This window comes from Trachurus trachurus (genome assembly GCF_905171665.1).
Source record: "Trachurus trachurus genome assembly, chromosome: 18".
In the NCBI taxonomy this organism is placed as follows: Eukaryota; Metazoa; Chordata; class Actinopteri; order Carangiformes; family Carangidae; genus Trachurus; species Trachurus trachurus.
Window position 1 is genome coordinate 27755510 of NC_139909.1, and position 26191 is coordinate 27781700.

Here is a 26191-nt window from a genome sequence, read left to right on the forward strand (position 1 = left end):
AAATTTATCAATGCATCAAAAAACACTTTTTGCCTGTAGTGTCTCGCCTATGCTTAAACTAGGTCAAAGTAAAAGATGACAAAGGTTTGTCAAATAATTAATGTTGTAAAGATAAACAAAATTTCCTATTTGTCCTTCTTCTTTTAATTGACTGATAGTTCAGTCTACATTTCAGAACCATTAAATTGTTGAAGAGAATTATTGGAGAGTTTTATATCGGCTCTAGGTCCTTTTCAGAGGTTGTTGTTCATTTGTTTTTCTCCTGTAGATTGATGTGATGGCGTGACAGCAGTGGCCTTTAGCTAGCCTCGGTGTGGTCGTCGCTGGAGGATAATGTGACTGAAATTAATCAAACTGTCTGTGTCAGTTTAAGTCCTGGCAATTCATTTGTCACTTGACAGGACAGGAGCCTCCCTCAGAATTAAAAGAACAGGCTCCTACATGAGTTTTATTGATCAGATGTCGTCTCTCTGGCCTGTATGTGTCACTCTAGAAGACACCAATGGAGCGTTGAGACTTAGAAGAAGTGACTGTATGTTGGCATGCATGCTGTTTGAGCTATAAACTGCTACAGTATGAGATGAACTCACAACTGTTTGTCCTCCCTGTAAATGTTGAAGACAGCAGTTTTAAATGCAAAGCTGACAAAGGTGCATGTACTCACATTGTTTTGCTGCCACTTAGTGGACCATATGAATACTGCACAGTGAAATTAATGATCCCTGTCCAGAAACTGGGCCAGTGCAGAGAGAAATCCATATTCAGAGGTTTAACTTAACATACACAGTGATAAAGAGTATGATAAATGTACACGTTATCAGTTTTAAATATGCATAAGATAAAGGTAGTGAGTCTACAATTTGCAGCAATGGAATATGTAATATAAATCAAACATAACATGCACTGAATGCCCCAATTTTGCTACAATTGAATATATGCCCACCACTAGTATACTATAGGCTAGAATAGAAATATTATTCATATTATTCATGATATAGTTTGAACTAGTAATTCAGTGGAACAGTTACTGTATTAAAGAATTGTCTTTTTGGTGAACATTAACCATACCATATGCATAGTGTAAATTGGCTTAAGTAGGACAATACTGGGGTCTGCTGCTGGATTCCAACTAAGGACTCTTTCAGGCCTTTGATAGAAATGTATTGAATTACTAACTAACATAAGTTAGCAACAGCTGAGATGATCTGCCACTTTTATTTCAATTTGTGAAAGCAACAATTAAAGTGCCACCTAGTAAATGTTTTGGTTTCTCAGTTGTGTTAGTCTGAACATTTTAATGGGTAGGATTTGATCATTTCTCCTATACTTACCAATACATTGTTATTTGTTTATAATTGCGAAACTTAATTATCAACTGGGAACAGGATTAGAGTTTTATATTTTTAATATAATGTAAATTCCAAGTTCTATAACAACTCAGATCCAGCTCAGATTAAAGATATGTGCTGTAAACAGTTTGACTATATGCAGTTTTGAATTTAGCCATTTTTTCTTTTCTTTTCTTTTTTATTTAGCCAGTTTGCCTCAGAACTGTCTGTGGATGGGAGCCTGAGAGCCTTTTAAAAAAGTTTGTGCTTGTTTCCCCAACTCTCACATGTGAGCCAAATGCCCACTACAGATCGTTGCATGATAGCATCAGGCTGCGTATAACAGGCGGATACAGTTGGATGAATGTTCCTTTCCTGTAAGAGAGTCAATAAAACCCTACAGTATGAAAGCAGGACAGCTACTAACCATTCATGACTTTTGATGCTGAAGTTCAATCAAGTTTGAGGGTATAACCGTGTTTTGGTCTTCACCTCGAGCCACCTCTGTGCAGCTGAACCGGTCTGATCCACTGCTCATTATGCGGTGGCTGCTGTTTGTAAGCTTCCTGTGGCGGTGGCTTAAGGAGCCTGCAGTTCTATTTGCCTTTACGCACAGTTTGTTAGTACAAATGACGGCGGGGACGACCACCCCTCTGCGGCTCACCATTCTCTGTCTGAGTCACATACACCCACAGACTGACAGCATTCCTTTTAATGAAGCTCTGTATATAGCACCACATTGATGAGCTGGGGGAAAAAAGAGGAGAAAGAAAGGTTACAAAAAAATAGAAGCAAGAAGCCAATGTCTTAGGATAATGGAAAGCCCTCTCACGTGTGGAGGCATCAGTGCACCTACATACACTTGTTCAAGTAGATGTTTACTAGATGTCAGACATCAGCTCTTGAAGTGACCAGCCCTGGTTGTTATTGACGATCCACGTGTGACAAATGTTCTCTCTTCAACTTCATTTCAATTATAAAACTCCCTTGTGCTGCCTTTGCAATTTCTTTCCCAAATCCCATATAGTTAATCAGATTGTTTTCAGATTGTTTTATTCAAGTGGTGTGGAATAAGCCTCAGTATGATTTACCCCAGAGACATTTGATTATTCCACCCTATTCTCTGGAGTGTCTAATTTAATGAAAAGTCATTACAGCTCCAACATAATTAGGCTACCCTTTGAAAAGCCATGCGTGGATGATTTGGACCAATGTTCAAACCGGGGCTGCAGCTTAAAGGTTCACACTAAGTGGCTCTGCATTTGACACTCTCTCACACTGCCACTTAAATATACTATAACTTCATTTATCTGACCTCGAACTGTGATTCCTTCCTAGTGTGTTAATACACGTGCACATGCATAGATATCGACATTCATATTATCTGCTGTTCAGCGGTTCATTGACCGTTCAACATGGTAATGGGACACGTCTGCTGCACAACACAGATGGTTGCATCTTCTGAACTCAGTTTTCAGTGCGAAGTTTATTTTGATTTCAGTATAATTTATAAGCGAGGCAAAAAAGTTACTTTCCAAATCTCCTGAACCCTTTGAACAACTTTCAGTTTAAAATTCTCAGATCCTCCTCCATCTGGGTTTTATGAAGACATTTGATATTTCTGGAACATTGAGCAGATTTTTTAGAATTAAATCCTGAGCAAATCAAAGACATAAGTGACACACAATGTTTACCACCATGTGAAGAATGTGGCTCAACAGGCACCGCCTAATTACACAGTTATTCTCTGTGTCCTAGTTTGCAAAAGTTTTAAAGGGAGACATGTTGATTACCCTGAGTAACTGGAGGTGGAGAAAGAACCAGAACATGTGATCACCTTGGCAATATCAGACGGAGAAGACTGCAAGTAGCTCCACACTGACTAGACAGGATTTCTCTGTTGTTTATTAGGGGCGTGACGTACCGTATGTTGTCTTTGAAAGAAAAGAGATACAAGTTCTTCTGATACCCCATGTTTAGCGAACTAAGTCAATATTGCACTAAAAAATTACATTTACAATGGTAAAATGAAAAGTAGCCTACACTAAAGCAATATTGCAATAAGATGAAAATCCAACAACAAAGTTACAATATGCATGTCTTAAAGGGACAACAAGGAGTTTTGGAAAGCGAAGTGTTTTCATACCACATTTACCATGAGCCTCCGCGCGCACGGTGAAATTATTGGACCGGTGCAAGACAGACGCCTTGCCAAGAATGTTTTCACTCATCATGACAGAAAGTCAGAGAGTCAGAGTTCGAAGACTGCGTTATTCTCATGACCCGCCGGGCAGCGTCCGCGAAACCAAAAGTAAGGAAACGCTGGTCGGCTCAAATAACAAAATAACGATAGAGACAAAATGATATATTTATCGAAAATGGAGCCATTAACAAGTGTGGGTAGCGTAGATTCATCCATATTAATGTGAGACTTTTTTATAACCAAATAGAAACTCCTCGTTGTCCCTTTAAATGTTGCACAAACATAACAATGGAAATATTGATAGGCGTCTTTTTGTTTTTGCTTTCAATTGTTCTACATGTTTTTGATATGTAAAATAGTCACACTAACATGTGATAAAGCACACAAGCATCTGTTATGTATGCTGGCACTGGTAACAGTAAAAAAAAAAAAAAAAAGTTCTGTAGTACAGCCTAGTTAAAATTGGGCTGGAATCTAAGAAATTTGATGGATATGTAAAATTAGTATACATCTTATCCCACCGGTCACAATTGTGGCCGACTATAAAACACACGTTTTCACCTATTTTTCCATTAAATTTAAAAAAAATAATGATTGATTATTTCAAAGGATTGCTAATGGCACATGATTTGGATATTTTCATGTCTGGGAAAAAATTGGGATGTCCATGCAGTATATGTTTACCTGATCAGGATAATGTTTGTGAACCTGTATGAAGATGATAGTACTCAACCTTTACTGTATTGTACATTATATTTGAAAAAACAAAACAAGAAATCCCTTCTAAATCCATACTGAGAAGAAGACAGAAGTGTGTAGGTAAAGGTTGGTTACTAAAATAGCTGTTCCTCGGTCAGGGCTTCTACTGAGATTGTTGTTGTCATACTGAGGAGGTTGTTTATATTATAATGCAGGTGTCATGCTGATGCTGGAACTCAATTACAAAAGAAATAGAGTGAACATCGCTGATCCAAAAGGTCTTTGACCTTCACAACGTCTGCACCTTCTTCTCGGTGTGCGTCAGTGTGTGTTTGTTTATACAGTGTGTGTGTGTGTGGGTGTGCAGTTCACAGAGTGGGCTCCTGAGTGAGTTTTAGCGTAGCTCCGTTTGTCATTTCAGTGTAACCTGACCTTGTTGTGCCTGACATCTGTAGGAGGCCTCGGAGCAACACGGCCAACAGGAAGCAAGTTAATGAGAGTGGGTGAAAATTGCTACTTGATTGCAGTCGCTGGCCGTTGTGCTTCTGAATTGGACTGCTGTCACGCACTTCATGAGATGTATGAATTGCGTGTAGGCGGCACAGGGAGCGGAAGTATTTTTCTTTCTATTTTTCTCTCTCTCTTTTTGATGTGTCACATCAGGCGAGCGTCTCTCAGGCAAGCTGTGTTTTTCACTCGTTGTGAACACAAAGGATGGAAAAAGATGTGGCTGTGAACGTGTTTCTGACCCCTCAACCTTCTCCTTAAGCCCGAGGATCCTCCTGAAAGTCGGTCAGAGTCGGCCAAAGAAGCAGCTCTGAAGAGGCAATCACTTTTTTTTCCATAAGGTTTATATTTTTGATATATTTTGAAATGACCTTCTTGTAGAGGCAGGAGACGTTGTATCCAGTTACAAATACTGAATCAGTATTGCATCAATATTCAGTCATTCTGTTCTGTTTTTTAAAGGGACAACGAGGAGTTTCTATTTGGTTATAAAAAAGTCTCACGTTAATGTGGATGAATCTACGTTACCCACACTTGTTAATGGGCCCATTTTCGATAAATATATCGTTTTGTCTCTATCGTTATTTTGTTATTATTAGTGGTGGCGGGCGTTTCTTTACTTTCGGTTTCGTGGCGAGTCATGAGAATAATGCCGCCAAATCGCCGTTTATGGTGGGAACTACGACGGTATGTGATCGTCTTTGAACCTCTGACTTTAATTCTTGATGAATGAAAACATGAGTCTGTCTTGTGCCGGTCAAAGAATTTCACGGTGCGGAGGCTCATAAATGTAGTGTGAAAACACTTCACTTTTCCAAAACTCCTCGTTGTCCCTTTAAGTAAGTAAGTACTTTAATTTTAACTAACTTTCTAACTGTTTTTTACAGTGTAAATTTTACATTGTAAATCAGGACATTAAAGCAGAAGTAAGCGATCCGGTCGTTTTGGCTAACTTCTTGTCAGCCGATGGAGTTAGCAGCCCCCGCCCTCGTCATGGATCTATTGGTCCTCGTCCCTACGTCACCACATTCACGCGCATCCCTTGGCTGCACACACAGAGAGGACCGCCCCTTTATGCCGTTCTCTCTCCTCATTGGATAAAGCTTGTAGGATACAAGGAAGTATACAAGAAGTTTTCTCCTCGGCTTACAGCAGAGCAGAGTGACTGGCAGACCCGTGTTTCAGACCAAACACTCTATGTAAGTGATTGCTGTCGGAAGATAGAACTATTTAAGACTTATATTAACACAAACATTCCGCTTACTTCTGCTTTAATTAATAGTGGTTTAATTTCAGTTATTACCTGCTGATTTGCAAGCATGTTCTCATTGCAGTGGATGGATCAAATAAAGCTAACGATATCACAGTGAAATCCCTCTTAATCTGTTCATAACATGGTTTGTCAGAATGAGCAGGTAGAAGAGACACTCACTAGTGATTGTACAGTATATGATTTAAATATTTACAGCAGCGACTGTCAGCCTGACTTCTCAGCACAGTCCTGTCCTCCTGTCCCCAGCAGGGTGTGTAGTTAAAAGGCAGCTGGGAAGGAATAATAATGGTTTTGTACAGCACGAGCTCTCGCTTCCCTCCAGTCGCTCCCTCCCCGTGTGAGGTGAGATCTGTTGAAAAGCGCAAGTACCACTCTCCCCCCACAGCGTGCCACTGGCTCCCTCTCCAAGCGCTCAATTAATCTAGGTGCTCAACTGGTACAAAGTAGCTTTAGCGGAGCAGAGATCAGCTCACTTCAGACCGGGAGAACAGGGGGAAGGGAGAGAGGGCTGCGGAGGGTGCGCGTCAAAATTCAAAACTCACCAGAGGCACGCATGTTTTACTCCCACTCCTTCTGCTCGTCGTACTGCCCACCTAGCCAGCGCGGATATAAAGGAGAAGTTCAGACCGGAGACTTGATTCTTCAGTCAAAGCTTCCAGGCATCTCTCTGTTTTTGTTTTTGTTTTTGTTCTCCCCCCTCCTTCCTTGTCACTCAGCCGCGTGTGAGTGAAAGTGTGTGATATCTAACAGGACTTCCACATCACTGAGCAACACAGTCTGGATCATGGGGGCTTTAATGGTCATCTTCTCTCTCCAGCAGAAACAAAGACGCAAGCCAACAGGTAGGCATGATGGAAGGGAAGGGGGGAGGAGAGAGTTTAATTTGTTAATTGTTGAACAGATTAGCAGGTGAATAATGACCAATGAAGACAGAGAAGTGCCTGTTTGAAGAGTTTTCTTTATGTTGCATTTCTGCTGGTTAAATCGTTGTTAAAACACTTGAACAGATAAATAGTTCATTTAATGCTTGAGAGTCTCCTGCCTCATTCCCAGTGTGTGTGTTGGACCACCAGGAGGTTCCCCATTAATCCGCTGTTTCCTCTAAAATCCCCATCTGAACTCATGTTGCCGCACAGCAGTCCATGAAATTGACTTGAAATCAGCCACCTTTTGGCAGAGCCTTTCTGTGTCAACTCCATGCACTTGCTCCACTTTTTCCATTTGCTTTTCCCAATATTGATTTTTCTACAGTGGCAGCTAGTGCTGCACGATTTGATAAAAATGTGCGATTGCGATTATGGTGGAAAATATTGCGATTTGCGATTGCGATTACGATATTGTAAATGAATGCTGTAAGGAGTATATTTGCTTGATTTTCAAGCACAGCACAGGAAATAACCATATTTTAGGAGTGTATTTCTCAAATAATAAGTGTTTCCTTACAGTATCTTTGTATTAAATAAAAATAGGTAACTTTTTGTGCAGTTTCATAGTCTACTGCGATGCCGTCATGCCTTTCTCCCCCCTCCCTCCTCTCACAGCACACAGGTACACAGGTAACACAGAGACAGACAGACAGACACACACACGCACTCACGCACGCACGCGCGCGCACACACACAACGGAGGAGAGGAGAGGAGACGGCAAATGAGTGTGGCTGTTACCGTAAAATAAAAATAAAAAATAAATAAAAAAGACAGTTAAAAGAAAACCAAACACCGGAGCTTCCTGGTCATTCGCCCCAACAGGCATATACCTCCTCGTTTTTTAAACGCACTGCACATGTTGCGGAGGAAAACACAGTTCGCTCCGTGACGCTGCTGTAATCACGGGGAGACGGTCCTGCAGCACACGGAGCGCTGTCTGCCAGCTGGGTAGTCACGTGATCAGACCTGCTGGTCACATGACTACTGACGGAGTCTGCTATGCTGCACACATTAGCGGCTCCGCTCCACACACTACAGGAGTTAAAGTCCCGTTTACAGGCTCACACGGTCGCACATTTATGTAGACTTTAAATCGCCAATCGCACTCTTTCGTGCGATTACGTAATCGCACGGCGTGACATCGCGATTGCGATTGCGATTAGATTAATCGTGCAGCACTAGTGGCAGCACACAAACACATACACACACACACAGCATGGAACATCGAATCCCTGCCAACGCCGTCACACAAGCTTATGTTAGATCTCTGTCTCCGCTGCGATAATGTGTTGATCAGCATCACCGCCGCAGCTCGTCACCGCAACAAAAGACGAGGACGTCCGGTCTTTATTCTAACGAACAATGAAATATTTAGTGGGTGGCCAGCAGACAATCACTGTCAGAGGTTATATTTAGTGATGTAGTGGGAGACAGAGGCTGAATAGATGACACTTTAAGTACAGTAAGTCATATTTCACTCAGGTATTTTGAGAGAGCTTGAAAGCAAAATGAATGAGGGAGTCTCTGGAACTCTCTCAAGCAATAGATCATAGAGCAGGCTGCTGTGTGCACTGCACTGTAAGCACATTTCACAGGGACCTAGATAGAAGAACATGGGATCTAGATTGAATACATGCACCATATTGCTGTGTTTAATCAGAATCAGTCTTAGAATGTATTGGTGAAATCAAGGAAATGAGGAGGTTGAAATAGATGGTGGTTGATGATTGTCTATTTCTCAAACACATCCTGACGCTGTTGTTTATGCTTTGCAAATGTTCACTCCAACTCCTCCTCCTCCTCTCAGTTGCTGTTGCCGTGTCGGCCTCATTTGCAGTTTGAAGTGTCGGTGGGAGATTCACCACTTCACATTCTTTACAATCCCTAAAACAATGGCTCCTCAATTTAAGATGCAGACGAACAAAAGCAGGATGTCTCATTTCAACTGTGAGGTTTTTCATTTTTATATAAAAAAAAAAAAAATCCTGAAATCTTGTCACTGAATCAGGTTCTTTAGATGAGGACAGAATAATAAAACATGCAGAGACCTCAGTGCTACTCCACTACCCACTCTAATACTTTCCATTAATTTTCATAGCTGCACTCATAGACACGACAAGAGGCGATGGTCCAGCGAGCACTCATGGGAACTTTGTCCTCCAACTGTTTTCCGAGCTCACCCGCTCCACCTTCGAGTGGTCCCACAGTGTTGCACAAAATGTCTGGTGGATGAGAGACGTGGCAGCGTTGTTATGGTGGTGTATGCTGATGTGTTTGGCCTTCTGTGTCATTATTATTCTAAATGTCTTGCCTGTTTGTGTTGTCGGGAGCTGTACTAAGCAGAGAGAGACTGTGTAGGAGTGGGAATGGTTCACTTAGAAGCAGAACTGCTCGTATAGTAAGAGCAAAACATTGACAATGACTCAGTACCAGTTGGTAAATTAATGCTGGTGATGTGTTGGATGTCTTTCAGTCCCTGAAAGGTGCACAAACCTTTATTTCAAAGTCTGAATTAGTGGTTTGATTTTGTATAAATGTGGTGTTGGTTAATCATCACCAAGCTGGACTACAGTAGCCTAATAACTAATGTTCAGTACTGTAAGTTGAGGTGTAAGCTGTTTTCTGTCCTCATTACATTAACACCAGTATTGTTGCTGGCCCCGTCTCCTTCCCGGCCGTCTGGTGTTTACAGATTTGAGTCGAGGCCGCGGCCGACCACAGGGAGAGCAGCTGTCATTTTTGGGGGTAGCCATACCACCAATCACCATGCTCGCGTACCGCCAAATCTGATCAAATGAAAAACAGGACATGCTCCGTTGAAAATTCAGACCTGTGGAGCTGATGGCCAAACCTGCAGTCAGGGACAAAATAAGCAAAATCTGAGCCTGAGATTCACTGGCTGAGCACAACAAATATAAAAAGAGGCTAACACTTTATTTGACGCCTATCTCTATAACACATTATAACCATACTTATGAGTTATAATGCAGTTATAGCACTGTATAACTAGTTATAAACACTCATATGATCATAATGCTTTATAACAATAATCATAACACACTATAAAACATTTTATCATGACTTATAAGGTCAGGTAATATAATATTTGACCTTATAAGCCATTATAAAATGCTTTATGATGTGTTATGCTTATTGTTATAAACCCTTATGTGAGTGTTTATAATGATAGTTATACATGTTTATAAGACAATTATAACACATAACTATATTTATAATGCATTATCGATGTGGGCATTGTCAGCGAGTTACTAACAATTATAACCTATTATAATATCTGACCTTATAAGTCATGATAAAATACTTTATAGTGTGCTATGATTATTGTTATAAAGCATTATGATCATTTATGAGTGTTTATAACTGTAGTTATACAGTGCTATAACTGCATTATAACTCATAAGTATGGTTATTATGTGTTATAGAAATAGGCGTCAAAAAAAGCTCCAGAATTATTCTGAAAACAATTTACTTTAAAAAGCATCTACTAGTCAAAGATGAGCAAGAATATTTTTAAACTGAATTGTATGCATAGAAACTCTAAGTCAAAAGCTAAATATGCTATAAAAATCATCTGCTTGGAACACTCTTTTTCTCATCTGTCATATTAAGTGTCACTCACAGAAGTGCTCATCATGTTCAGAAGTGTTGGGTGGACATCACAATGTGACTGAAAATAATATTTTGAGAGTCTTCATCATAGATACAAGTCCATTGATCCTGTCTCTGCATTAACTGCCAGCCAAAGTGAAATCCTCTAAGGACTATCCGGTGGTCATTAATATAGGGTAGATGATGCTATAAGAACTTGATTGTCTTCTATGAATTACTCTGAACTGCGTCAGACTGCAGGAGCAGCACTTAGTGGAGAACCAGTCCTCCACTTTCCAGCATGTCACTGATATAAGGCTTACTGTACCTTGCATGTTAAAAAGGCATATGGATGAATCTATAGTCTCCCACTGGAAAATTATCTCAAAATGAAATGGATTTCTTCTCCCAACTGACTGAAAATGTCATTGATTTTTATAAAGCTTACATGGAGTGTAAAGGACCTCAGCTATCCCCGTTCTCTGATATGCAAATGTCCAGAGGCTAGCTTTACATGAGGAAATGAGGAAGGGTCACCTATGCAGCTTTTACATCCCATCTCTCTTTCTTTTCTTTTGTTATCAGTAACATGTAATCTCTGCTCTGTTCAAAGTCACTGTGTCATTACACTGTATTGGTTTTTCACTACTTTAAATTAGCATTTAAATTGAAAAGCAAAGCCACCTTAGTTGGCTTTTGGGCTTGTTTTTGGTTTCCCATTGTGACATGGAACTCGGTGCCGCAGTTTGCTCTGTGAAATTAATCACTGGGCTCCCAAAGGGCACAGTGACCAGTATTAAGAGAGCTCACTTAGAACTGGATTAATGACCAGTACCTTGCTTTGGGAAGCTCCGCAGGTGCAGAAAAAGTGGGCTTAGCCGTGTGCAGACGGTGATCTGGTTCACCGCGGATCATTGCAGCACACACAGACATCTTCAGAGCCGCTGAATGTACTCATTCACACCCCAGGGTGCAGTTCTGGTTTGCTTTAGCACCTCATTCCCCACTGTAATGTACTGTAGTAGGCAGTTTGAAACCATAATAATACTCTGCATTACTGTTGTTTGAGTGGTAGTGTAAAGTCTTCAGACCATGAGGATATTCATGTGATCCCTACACAGCTTGGTCACAGACCTTTGTCAGGTATCAAAGCCAGAAGGAGACACATGGGAAAGGCACAGGCAGGATCGTCTAATAAAAAAGCAAAAGCAAACTTACATATCAGAAAGAAAAGAAAGTCCTTAGAATTAGAGAATAATACATCAAAACCTGTAGAATTTATAAACGTGTAAATGTCATTACTAAAAATGAGGACAGTAGATTATCATTCCATCATTTCTCAGGAAATCTGTGTATAAAAAACATCCATATTATGATGTCCCATCCCATCCATCCATCCATCCATCCATCCATCCATCCATCCATCCATCCATCCATCCATCTTCTTCTGCTTAAATGGGGTCGGGTCACAGTGGCAGCAGGTTAAGCAGGCGGTTCCCCTGGCAACCCTTTCCCGCCACTCCTGGGGGATCCTGAGGTGTTCCCAGACCGTCAGGGATAATATAATCCCTTCAGTGAGTTCTGGGTCTGCCCTGAGGTCTCCCCCCAGTTGGACCAGAACAGGTCCAGAGAGAGGGAAGGGAGGATTTTGACGTATTGATCTGATAATGAAGACAAATGTAAATCCTGAATAGTTGTTTCAAGTTGAGTATTTCCAGTAATCTTGCTTGCACTCACATTTATCAGCAGCTCCTCTGCTCTGGGTTGTTCATTCTCACTCACTCCACTTGATGGCAGCAAAATCAAACAAACAGGCTTCCTGCACTGAGAAGAAATGAAACCAACAGCTTTGTGCTTTGATAGATTCTCTCTCTCTCTCTCTCTCTCTCCCTCTTCTTTTTTTTTTTTTTTTTTTTTTAAAGTTGTAGTTTATTGAAAGTTGTAATATGTGCAGCAGTGCATGTTTCGCTGCTGTTATAGAATAGCGAAACCTGTTGAACATTAACAAAGAGAAGAAAATTCCTATCAGGATTAAAATCATTTCAAGACATAGCCTACAGCTCTGTTTGATTAGTTCTTTCTATATTCAAGATTTGATGGCTCAGTCAGAAGCTGTTTTGCGTAGAAAGACCTGAATGCCCTTTACTATTGCTCCCTGAAAAACGAATAGACCGTTTGATTCAATTACATGTGATCACTTTATATTAGGTTATGCTCTCTTTCCTAGAAAATGTCTTACACAACAAATCTGACTGCAAACTCATTGCACCGTGATCCATTACTGGGAATTTAACAAGACCCAAATCACATTAATTTACAATTAACCATATTGTTTGAAGGTTACAGGCCACTGGGGCCTTCTTGTGTAATTTCTCCAAACAAATGGAGGACATTAATTAGTTTTAACGCCGCACTGCAGCCCTGTGCTTTGTCTGGCGATGGGAATTCATTCCTAACTTGATTTAACGTAAGAAAACAGTTTCCTATCTCTGTGGTGTTTATTTCTTTGTTTTGTTAATTGTTTTTGTTATTATTCATGTTAATAAGATGGGTTTGTACTGCACCACTACCTGCAGCCCCACTAATGACAGTTGTAATCACTTCCATTTGAATAGGGCTATACTATACAGAGGGGAAGGATGCTATTAACTCATCTTTGGAGGAATAATGCACAACCAGAAAAAAATCTGATAAATGTATTTGTCCTAATAAGGCACTGAAAGAACATATCACCATTGTTGTTGTTGTTTTTTTACATAGGTCTGTTACTTGGATGGAAAGTTGGAATGCAACATTTTTGTATTTCAGTGTAACATGTTGTCATCATGTTTGAAGTTTACTTTTCCGTCTGGACAGTGTGAGAGCTGGCAGGTCAACAGGAAAACACCTTTATATGACTATACTGTCTTTTTCTGGATGCTTCTCTCTGTGCTCACCTCCTGAGTGTTGTTGTGTTTGTATTTTCAACGATTCTCCTTATTCAACACAAGAAGTCTGGATAATACAACACACATATGGGAAACCAGACTCATAGATTTCAAACACTGCAACCTCTTGACTATAGTGTTACACACGTGTTGAAAGCCTGTTACTGTCCAACAATTGTTTAATTTTTTTTTTTTTTTTTTTTTTTTTTTTTATTGTGCAGTACAAGTGACAAACATGAAGACATGACACAGCACAAGACAGGAAGGACACAGCAGCCAAAAAAGTAAATAAATGTATTGAAAGAAAAAAAGAGAAAAACAAGAGAAGCTGAAAAAAATAAATATCAGCAGCCAATCAAAGAGAAAAGTTAAATAAATAAAACAGAACAAATCTCTCTTTTTTCCCCTTCTCTTTCCCTTCTTTTTATATTTATTGGGCTTTTGCCTTTAATCGATAGTGTAGTAGCGAGAGACAGGAAATAGGGAGGCAGAGAGAGGGGCAATGATGTGCAGCAAAGGGCCGCCCGAGTCGGGATTCGATATGGGGCCGGCTGTAGCCTGTAGCCTAAACGACGCCCCAGAGGAAGTTATTCCATTGTTGGACTGTCATGGTTGACTCCTGTTTGGAGGTTTGCAGGTGCTGCTGCCGTGGTTGTGTGACCTACAGTAGAGTGCACGCTCTCAGCTTCAACCAAAACACCACAATGCTCCACACTGGCAATTACCTTCATTACCAATCACACACTGATTGATACAGCATACTGTGTGTGCTGATGACACGCACAGGCCTTGATTATTTTCATTACCATCCATCAAGAGCGTTGATTACACCCTATGCAAAGTTCTGAGGTGATTGGAGAGCAGATGTTGGAAGTTTTTTGTCTTTTTTTAGATTAGGTTATGTTTGGATATTGGTGTTTAAAAAATACAGACACAGAAAAAAGCTATCATTTGAAAGTAAAACCAAACCACACAGTAGCTGTTTTTCTCTCTGTCTGCTGAATCTTTTACCAGGGAGACTTCTGTCACACCTTCTTTTCACCTTTACAACCCCTAGATCCCTGAGAGCCTCCCACACAGTTGCCTGTCCTGTCTTGTCCAAAGACAGCTCACACACACACACACACACACTTGGGGCTCAGGAGCTATATTTGGCTCTTGCTCAGCTGCCACAAATAAAGAAAAGAAACTGATAGTGGGCTAAATGAGCTGCCCAGTAGCATACACGGCACAGAGGTTGTTTCCATGGTAAATCGCTCTCCTAACAATTCCCTTTGAGCTGCCGGGCTGTGGAGATGAATGTGGGATCAGTTCCATCCCTGAGGGGGTCTGCAGGGACCCTTTTCTCTGGCACAGCTTTTAATTAGAAACTACATTGTCACTTTTTCATGATAAGCATCCGAAAGAGCATCTTGGAATGATCATCTTCCTGTCTTTTTGTACTGGGTTTTGTTGGATGTTGTTCCACATGAAAGAAATGATTTGCTTTTTTTTTTTTTTGGGCTCATTTTGAAAATCTGATAGAAGCAAAAAGCTCCTTTGTATCTCTTTTTGGCAGCCGGCTGTCAGGAGTCTATGCTTGGAAACACCTGCTTTAAAGATCTATAGGAATTGTGCCGAAATGTCATAGCTGGAATAACCTTATCGTATCCATAATGTTTATTGCAAAATAAAAAAAACTGCCATTATCTCCAGAGAGACTCGGGAGACACTTGATGAATTCTCTTCCTTTGTCTCCAGCTGCTGACCGCAGGCACATTTCCACCGGCGACCTCGAGTCCTTTCTTCTGAGCCGTGTTGTCTTTCTCCCTCTGACCTCTCCCTCGCTCCTTTCTGCTTTATTTAAAGTCCAGGTGATGGTGAGGTCACACGCGCTGGTTCTTCCTCGAGCTGACATTTAGCACTGATGAGTCTCAGCCCACAGCTTCTTTGTTGAGTCTCAACTCAATCACACCTGTTATTAGTTCTTTAACAGAGTAAATATTGAAAAGGTGGCACGTATTGGAAATCTTTTCGCATCACTGGCTTTGGTGGGAATTGCAAGGTGTTCTTGCTGTCGGTGAAATGACTCCAGCGATTTAACTATAATTTTCTGCTATTATTCAGAGAGAGAAGTCGGTGTTTGTGATGAGCTGTGTTTCCAGCCATATTCAACCTTCCTTTTCTTCTCTTGGAATCACAGAGATAATATGAGGGATATTATCTCTTCACAGGTTCTCTGTTCAGCCTGGCACACAGCTACAGAGAGGATGCAAGGCTCAGACACTTTTGATTCACATCTGCAAATATTTTATATGGACTATGGACTATACATAAATTTTTGTGTGTATTATACTAGTATATTGTGTGAAATAAAATTGCCTCCTAATATGTTTCATGAAACATGGAATCTGTCATGGGTAAAATGAAAACCATCTATAATTTACTACTGCAAAAACATAAAATCCATAAATAATGTGAACTCTAATTAATGCAACTTCTGTATCTGATAAGCCCCTCTGTAATCATCTTGCAGGTGCCAGTGTCCTAATGAAGAGTAATGTTTAATATAACAGACATGAAAAAGTAAAAGGTATACAGGATGTTGTTTCCCTAAGGATTTTTTTAAATTGTGTTATTCAGAAGTTTGCAATAACCTGACCCATATTTAATGTTGGTGGATAAACTTCGAAGAAGCGTAGAGTCATTATAGATATGGTTATTCATGTCCGCCTTGTCGTCTGTTAACTCACCAGAGGCTTTTGACACGTGATTGGCTCGGCAGGCCCAGATAGCCCTAGTAATAAATGTCACAGAATGAAATGCCTCAACACAGACAATGACTTACACTATTTTTATTGAACATACATGGAATAGATAAGATAAACTTAATGAGCCGCTCTGTCAAACTCCCCTGAGAATTCAAGTGTCCACAGGACAAAGCAGCTCCTTTTTGGTCTATTTTGAAAGTTACAGTAGCACCCAGTATAATAAAACCAATTTAATTCATTTGCATATTGTTCAAATCTGTGAGAAATCAAACATTTCTGTTGTAAGCACTGGCCTCTGCACACTAATGACACTCTATGTAGAAATGTGCTGGTGACTGAAGCTTTTCTGTCGTGATCCTTGTCTTTGTTAGCAAAAAAAAAAAAAAAATCATCACTTGAATGCTTTTGACCTTTGCACACATCCAAACCCAAACGGCACTCGGTATCCCACAGCAACTGGTGCATCACCACCATGACTATCTCATTCTCTTCGTTTTCACATTCTGTCCATCATTTCTCCTTCTCTTTGTCACTATGCTCAGGTTCATCCCCTCTCTCTCCCCTTTTTCTACTCCTCGCCTGTTTTTTCCATTCTCTCCTCACGCCCCCTCGTCTTTATCCTTGACACCCCCCCCCCTCCTCTTCTCTTCCACACCTCTTCTCCCCCTCCCTCCTTCCCTCCCTCCCTCCCTGACTTGTAGCGGTCTCTCATCAGAGCCAGACATGCACGGCTCCTAAGTGGAGTTAAATGGCCTGCAGACAGTGCCGCTCGCTGAGCTCTGCGTGGTGCGCCATGGGCAGCCTGTGACCCGGCCGACATGTTGACTATGAACTTGGAGGGACTGGAGATGATTGCTGTGCTGGTGGTTGTGGTTCTCTTTGTGAAGGTGCTGGAGCAGTTTGGTTTGTTAGAAGTCGGCTATGACGGTAAGAAAAAAAAAAAAAAAGGACAAACTCCATTCATGTCTGGAAAAGATTTCTTTGGGCCACTTGTTGTTGCTGCTGCAGCGGTGTAAAGCATGTAGTCTGTTGGGACTGTGAGTTTGTCTGAAGCTTCTGTTGTGAAGTTATCATCCGTCATTTATTTGTGTTAGAAACGTGTTTGGGAAAAGTGCTTCTTGAGGTGTTTATCATGATTCAGAGCTTCCATCTGTTGCTCTCATCTTTCTATTTTCCTGCTTGGAGTGTGAGCGGTGTACAACTCCAGCAATAGAAACTACAACTCAAACTCCTTTTGCAAAATATACATCAAGTTCTAAAGGACAAAAGCTTTAAAAGTGATGCAAGATAAAATGTTACAGCTCCTTCTCCATGTATGTAGATGTTTTTATTGCAAAAACATTTTGGCTTCTTGTGTGTGTCCTCAGTTGTTGTCATGTTAACTTTCAGTCTGACACTCATCAAACCGAAGTCTTCAGCAGAGTTTGTCCTTGAATCTGTTTTAATTTGATGTGTTGCATCTCTGCATGATTCACCTGACTTAGCCACTAATTGGCTCAACTATCATGATGAGTCATGCACTGCACATATGGCCAAATGGTAAAGTCTAACACTAAGCTTTCAGTGCTTTTGTTTTCAACTTTTTACTGCATCTTCAAATCATTTCAAGCTTTTATTTAACATCTATAGGCTCAACACTTTCTGTTGCTCTCATGGTTATAGTTTAGATGTGATTGCCATCATTGATTGAGCATCATCTGTGGGTTGGTTTAGTTTTTGACTGGATGTGACTGTGCAGCATCTGGATCCTTGAGAACCTGGATCTTAACCAGCGAGAGCTGCAGAGAGCCGTGATGGCATCGCCTTTTCTCTTGTTTTTCTTGGAATGAAAAGGGTGAAATCAAAATGAGACTGAGTCCCTGTGGAAATCATCTTTTGTTAATGAGTTTGTCGTAATGAAAGAGCGAAGAAAAAGTTCTATCTGGTGATGAAGAAGTTGGTTAGGTTATTATACATCTGTCCTAGGCAGTGACGTGATCTGTGTTCAAATAACTGCACTGTTGCTGTGAAAGACATGGCAGAAGCTTCTTCATGATGAAATGCTGTTTTGGTTTTCACTTTCTTCTCCATGTTTTTTTTTTCTCGTGTAGCTTAGAGAACAAAGGTTGAACCTGTGCCCACTGGAGACGTGTCAAGGTGTCATACTGATTCTTCCCCACGAAAGTGTGAATCTAATATTCAGGAGTTGGGTCTCTGAGGCGCTGGAGACCACCTGTTATTTATATGCTCTACTTACTGTACAGACTGTTAGGCTGTTTGCCTTATGGCTGAGCTTTCACAAGTGAGAGGCAAACAAAAAAATCTTTCGTTTCATTCCAACCTGTTTAGTGTTGGTGTTGCTAGTTTGGCAATTTATTTAATATATAATGTTTAATCAATCGAATAGGTTTATGAATGTTTTTTTTTCCTTCGACTCAGCTCCTTTTTGTTTTTTTACTGTCATGAATGCTGTAATGTTGTTTTCCAAAGCAGTATTTGGATGAAAACGCCCACTGAAAACATGCAAACAGCGAGGATCACATTCACACGTGCGGTTGTGAAAGTCCCACAGAAGCCACTTTTGGTCCTTGCAGTTTGTGTGAGGACAAACTGAGACATGCGCAGTTGGTTTGTAGTTGTGATGGTCTGTTTTTGTATCAGCAGCATGTGCGATGTCTTGTCATTTTAAAAGTTAGAACTCATGTCATGTCATGTCCCACATTATTTTTTCTATGCCACAATGTCAAACATGAAAGATGTTTTAAAAAGTAATTGACAATGCCAAAAAAAAAAAATTCAGTCAGGACTCATGGGGAAAAATCTTGATTAAATCCTAAATTACCTCATATTAAAAACCTGATGATTGATCTCTGGCATTTCTGAACTTTGCCTTCTAATTTTTAAATCAGCCCCGAGTAAGTCCATTACAATCACCATTCTGATTAAACACGCAGGCTATTATAAATGAATGCCATGTGCCTATTTGAATTACCAATTAATTCTAACCTGAACAGTGAAAATAAGTGAAAAAGGAAAGAGCTTAATTATTGTTATTAATTTGTTTTTTGAGATTGTAAGGAGAGTGATGATGGCGTCCACATGCCTGCTGATTTGAAGTGACATGTTGCATGTTTAATGTTCCTGCATGCTGGGCTACAGTAAATACTTCTGTATTTGTAGAAGACTTTTCAAAAAACATGTTCTGTCAGCCATGGAAACTGTGTTTTTCTGTTCCCAGTCCCACAGCACTCAGTATTCACTCTGAGCACTGCCCTTCAAACTGTCTGTAACAACAGAGAGTGTAGTGCCTGCTTTTTAGAGTTTAAGTGACTGGAGTTTTAAAAATATTCAAGTTAAGTAGCCTATTAACAGGGATGTTTAAAAGGACAATGGAGGATGAGTTCCTCTTTGAGGCTTTTTATTGTATGTTAATGAAAATAGATTTTTTTTCCCCAAAACTACTCCAACAAGCAAAAAAATAAAACAGAAATTTGTAGAGCTGCTCATTACTCAGTGGTACTCTCCCACTTGACGGCTTGTGGTTAAAAATAGACTTGCAACGCAGCTGGACTGAAACGTCTCTTTTCAGTCTCTGTGTAGTGGCGTGACAGTGAGTGACAGCGGCGTGCCACCAGCACACGGGGACGTGACAGCTGACGAGAGGCTGTTGATACGCCAAGCGTTTTGTAAACCACTTCCCTCCTGAAGGTGTAGCACTCATCAGACAGGACTTCATTATAAACCACCCTGTTCCCAATGGTCAAAACCATTTGGAACAGGCTCTATGCACAGCTCCACTAATTCCTGAACTTACGGCAGCTCCTTTATTTCCTGTCTTATATTATTGGACAAACTGATTAATCCAGGTGTCTGACCATTGTGACTACTTGTTTTAGACACACCTGGATTAATCAGTTTGTCCAATAATGTAAGACAGGAAATAAAGTAGCAGCCTTAAAGCAGAAGTAAGAGATCCGGTGGTTTTGGCTAACTTCCTGTCAGCAGATGGAGTTAGCAGTCCCCGCCCTCGTCCCTACGTCACCACATTCACGCGCATCCCTTGGCTGCACACACAGAGAGGACTGCCCCTTTATGCCGTTGTAAGGTTGTAGGATACAAGGAAAGTTTTCTCCTCGGCTTACAGCAGAGCAGAGTGACTGACAGACCCGTGTTTCAGACCAAACACTCTATCCACAAGTTTCCGAACGTCATCTATGGTCAAACCCGGAAGCCGGTTTTGCCGGTTTGGTGGAATTGTACGTTTACGTTTCCATGGTTTTCAGTCGTTGTCATAGTTGCGGTAAATGCATGGATCTATTAACGCTGGCTTTTAACACGGATGTCAATTTTTGTGATATCCACTGTGATGATCCATGCGTTTTGCAGATTTTCATTGAGAAAAAAACAAAAGAAATCCATGCATTTACCGCGACTACCGAAACCATGGAAACGTAAACATAAAATTCCACCGGAAGAGCAAAACCGGCAAAACAGGCTTACGTTTTTGACGTTCGGAAAAAGGTGGATATAAGTGATTGCTGTCGGAAGATATAACTATTTAAGACTTATGGTGCGTTCCAGGCAACCCGTAACTCGTGTTTTTCCGACCTGTTCCTATGGTTACCCATTAGAACGTACAGTCAAACTCGTAACGTCCCACCTGTGAACTCGTACTAGAACTCGTAACTTGCCTGGAACGCTACAAACTCGTAACTGGTGACTTGAAGTCGTGACTTCCGGGTTAAAAAGCCTGCCTGGAACGCACCATTATATTAAAGGGATAGTTCAACATTTTGGCAAATTGGCCCATTGCCATAATCGCTATAGTCATAGCAGTAGGTTCATTACCTTTAATTGTAGGTGTAAGCTATTTTCAGTACGGCGGAGCGCAGCAGCTGGCTGCTCAGAGCTACGCTATGGAGGCTAATGGAATTTCTTGGTTTCCCTCATTAAACTCATCAAATTCAACATCCCAAAACTCCACAGCGCTTTTGTAGACAAGTTGTGACCTGCACAACCACCACGCTATGAGATCATGACGGAACGATACGAAACGGAGCCGTTTTCGAGGTAAATACAGGGTAAATACGGAGACTGCTTGCTGAAAAACTGTCCCTGAACGCAACGCGCATCAGCGGTTTTGTATGAATTTACCTCGAAAACGGCTCCGTTTCGTATCGTTCCGTCATTATCTCATAGCGTGGTGGTTGTGCAGCTCACAACTTGTCTACAAAAGCGCTGTGGAGTTTTGGGATTTTGTATTTGATGAGTTTGATGAGGGAAACCAAGAAATTCCCTTAGCCTCCATAGCGTAGCTCTGAGCAGCTTGCTGCTGCGCTCCGCTGTACTAAAAATAGCTTACACCTACAATTAAAGGTAACGAACCTACTGCTATGACTATAGCAATTATGGCAATGGGCCAATTTGCCAAAATGTTGAACTATCCCTTTAACACAAACATTCCACTTACTTCTGCTTTAAATTCAGGAAGTAGTGGGGCTGTGCAAAGAGCTCATTGTAGAATTCAACAGCTGATTTCAGGCCAATTCTGATTCAGCCTCTAAAAGACAGTACATCAACTATGATCCAACGCGCTTTGTGACATCATATCTTGTTTGGTAAAATCATCGCCACACTGAGTAAAAATCATGCTACATTACATTTTTTAGATCCCATTCTCCAAAAGGACAATTCATCCCACACGCCAGTGGCAGCATAAACCCGGTGGAGCCGAGCAGTGTTTTGTATCCAACTTTCACACAGTGCAAAGCCTCTCCCCTAAGTGGAGCCACCTGGTCCACTTACTGCATGTTAATGTGTTTGTAGAGCTACAGTAAATCCAAAGACATGGCTGTAGCACATTATCCTCCCATTGTTACAGCTACTACATACTATAAATCCCAGCTGAAGCAGCTGCTCTGTGTTCAGGGATAAGGCCAAGCTATACATTCTGTCTCCTGGACTCCCTAGTGTGTGTGGTACATTGCTCATATAAAGCTGTTCATCATGGTAAATGTTTTTGTTATTAAGGAGGGAACTGTAAAGTGAGCAAAAGATATAAATGAACCCAGTTCTAACATATGTGATGCACTGAACAAAGGCCTTTTCTTTATGCTTCCAAACCATGTGCTCTCTGTGATAAAGGAATGAAATATATAATAATTCTAATGTGAATGCATAATAATAATGTGTAATAATACTGTTTACTAAGAGGGTGTTTTATTGCATGCACATGCATCATGACATATAGTTGCAGTAGAGTATACTGTACAGTGGTAGTGGTGGTAGTACCTAAATCTTTGGCAGGCCAGCTGCCATGATGTTGCCTTTTACAAATGTTTTAATTAATTTTGTGCATGTTTTACGTTCTCTTATTTTCATGAACAACATATTCAAATATTTATATGTAACATAAACACCTCTTAATCTTATTAGCACCATGCAACATTGTTTCAGTGAGGCCCATGTGAGAGTTGGCATACGTACACCAGCAGAGGGCACCAAAGCTCACCGTCAGCCTGCTGCTCTGGCGTTGCAGTGGAGAGGTAACATAACATAACCACAGCCATTCTTTAAAATCACCTTTTGACAACCACTAGGAGAAACTAAATGAACAGCAGCCCTGTGTAGATAAATCCTGCTCAGACTTCAGCAACTCTCTGACAATTACGCATGTTAGATCATTCAGGAGTCATTTAACTGTGCAATAAATCTACCAATTCATTTTAAATTGCGGAACAATATATATTTACAACCAGATATAATAAGGCAACACATGCAAGGAAAATCCTCCACAAAGAGCAATAGAAAATCAAAGAGGACCGCTTCAGGAATCGTAAAGTAAAATAACCAACATGTTGCATGTTTGTTGAAAGCAAAGAGCAAATCTAATCTAATCTAGTGACTAGAGGGGTAAATGGATTCTCTGAGCTGGTCTACATGTCTACTTTATATAGACATTTGTTTGACAAGTGAAGTCTGGTCCATCTATATCTGGCTGTATATTTCGACAAGAATTAATCCACAGGTCGAAGACGACACAGCCTTCCACAGTGCACATTATCGGAGCTATTACAGGAATGATGGGGCAATTATATTTCAGCTTTTATTAGTGGCAAAATATGTAGAAATGATAAAATAACAGGAAAGTCATTATTTGAAGGTGGCAGGTTGAATAAAGTTGATAAATGCCGCTCTCTTATTGAATAGTGTGTTCATTCATCTCTCGAGTTAGAAATCAAACCCATTTGTCTCTTTTATTAAATATGTCTATGATGTGATCCACTCACGTTAGCATTGCTAATGTTCTCCTTATTGCCCGCTTTTTACATCCTAAACAAATTAGTTGGATATTACTCAGCAAAGGTATTAAAAAGTCTCCAATTGATTATATATTCTAATAAAAGCTTGTTTGGTCTCGGGCGGGTTTTGCAGGCATATTGTTGCTTTTACTGAATTAAACATTGGAAGTGTGGTTTTCCAAAGGCATTAGCTTTACTCTCTCATCAATCACAGCCATTATAAGGAGCTGCCAGTGAGTGATTTTCAGCATCCACGTCTATAGAGCCGTAATTTGTTTTCCGGTCTCACTCTTGTCTTCTAGTTAGTTTGAGAATGACTTGAATTGGAAGTGCAGAGCTTTATACAGTGAAGTACTGTAGAGCCACAGTGTTGATTAGGGAACCTGTCCAATCAATAGCACCATGTAAACTCTCGTACTTTGCATTTAGTGAAGGTAATTTCAAGGCCACTGCATACATAAGCTAACGAATAATTTAACAGCCTTTGTAACAACTATAGGGAAACAACAACACACTGTTGTGCAAGTGAACACTTGAAACTACAAAAGCTTTTAACCTTCTGCTTCATCCTCAACCTCAGCCTGTTTACATATTGAACGTTAGTAGAGTCTGTTTGGCTTTCCTGCTCCAATGAACATTCACATCTCTACTGTCTGGGTCAGGTGATCTCATGCTTGAAAATGGAAAAGTCCAATTACAATCATCATGAGTTCTTTTAATCCCTTAAAGTACTTGGTTTTTGTTTGAGTGCCATTGAGAATGAGCTCATGGAAAATGTGGATTAACTGAATTTTGAATGTTGTTGTTGTTCTCTCAGTTTCTGCATTTGTACAAAATCCTCACACATCATTTTGCCACCTCTCAATATAACACTGTCTGATTGTGTGCCACACAAAAAATATGGTGCGGCTTATTGGTGCTAGGTTTGGCATAACTGTCTCCTGTGTTATTTAACTGGTGCTATTAGGCTGTAGATCCATATGTTCATGATGAATACTGTTTAGACAGGGTGAAATGTGAATTTCATTTATCATAATTATTGGACAATAACTTGCTGCCTCTGCTATAGCCTATGACCTCAGATGCGTTATTGAACTTACATGATATGAAGTCGTGGTGTGTGTGTATGTGTGTGTGTGCGTGATTTACCTTTTAATTCTCTGTGTTTCTCTTCAGGGTCATTACAACTTTAATCTAGTACTTTAGTTTAGTGCCTGCTCTGCTGCTAACTGATATCTGATCTGTGAACCATACAATTCCACAAAATGATTTTCTCTGATTTAATACCGTTATGGCAGGGGATGTCTCCACACAATTAACTAGGAATGAAGCATTGCTTAATACCAGAATATTTAGTAGATGGAGAATATTAAGACCTACACCAAAGGTTGCCTCAGGAATGCCCCGGCTCAGGATATGAAGTGGATGAGTCCACTTGATGCAAATCTTTTTTTTTTCATTATGGACTTTATGAGTTTTCTGTTTATTCTGGCTTGGAGGATGAAAGTAAACAGTTTTCATCCTTTTTAAATTGTGAATTAGGATACAGTAAAGCAGAGGATCAGGTTCACCCCACAGCATGCAGTACTGCCAGTTTACATGAGTTAAAGGGATAGTTCACCCAAAATTCAAATTTCACTCATTATCTACTCACCCTCATGTCGACTAAGAGCTGTGAGAATTTTCAGAGTCCTCCGTGCCTTCTCTGAGTTACGGGGGGGTCCGCACAGCAGTATTTGTCCATATAATGGTTGTGAATGGATACCAACTTTCTTCGTTCCAAAAAGACACTCCAAAAAACATCCAAATACCTCCATAGTGCTCGTCTGTAATGCCCCTCTTGTATTGAAGCCCCGACATGAGAAATTGTTCCGAAAAAAATTAAATAAGTCTATTTAAGCTTGTTTGTAGTGGAAGCTCCCAGTGTCTCGGTTCACTGTTCTTCCTGTGTCAGTGTAAATTTCTCGTGATTTGCACTGACCGGCGGAACAGTTTCTCATGTCGGGGCTTCAATACAAGAGGGGCATTACAGACGAGCAGTATGGAGGTATTTGGATGTTTTTTGGAGTGTCTTTTTGGAACGAAGAAAGTTGGTATCCATTCACAACCATTATATGGACAAATACTGCTGTGCGGACCCCCCCGTAACTCAGAGAAGGCACGGAGGACTCTGGAAATTCTCACAGCTCTTAGTTGACATGAGGGTGAGTAGATAATGAGTGAAATTTGAATTTTGGGTGAACTATCCCTTTAACAGCTTTACACACCAAAGTGAAACAGAACAGCAGCCCAACCTGACCTGTCAAACCGCTCTGTGTGGTTTGCTAATACTCTGGATGTTAACATGATGTATGTTTTTAATAAGTCTGGAAATTGGCCAAGGTACTGTACTGTATGCTTTAATAGATGGCTGGTGTCTGCACTCCATCTCTAACTGTATATTTAAATGTATTCTTTTAGTAAACACTCATCAGACTCAGACTTTTCCATTGTTCTCATGTGAACCAAGCAGAAGCTCTTTAACTCTCTCATAGCGCTTCAGCAATTTCATACCCACATTTACGATTCCTTCAAGAAATAAGCACATGTATTGATTTCATCTGAGCAGCTCCTCTCTGCTGATGACCTGTGTTTGCCGTATCTCATCCTCTGGACAGCGGCTCCAGTCGTCTTGTATTCTGTCTGCCA

General features: G+C 40.6%; 1 protein-coding gene across 3 annotated transcripts in view; it reads left to right on the top strand.

Annotated features, from left to right (window-relative positions):
* The window catches only part of kcnip4a (potassium voltage-gated channel interacting protein 4a), a gene marked incomplete at its 5' end in the record, with an annotated part of 146560 nt that overhangs the window by 83604 nt on the left and 36765 nt on the right, over nucleotides 1-26191 (top strand). Inside the window, one exon of one of the 3 annotated variants that reach the window (XM_083992714.1) lies at nucleotides 17051-17150. The exons of the other annotated variants lie outside the window; for them this stretch is intronic. Coding sequence (XP_083848840.1) covers nucleotides 17051-17150 — 100 coding nt within the window. Of the gene's footprint in view, nucleotides 1-17050; nucleotides 17151-26191 lie in introns of those variants that run through there. 3 annotated transcript variants of the gene reach the window in all.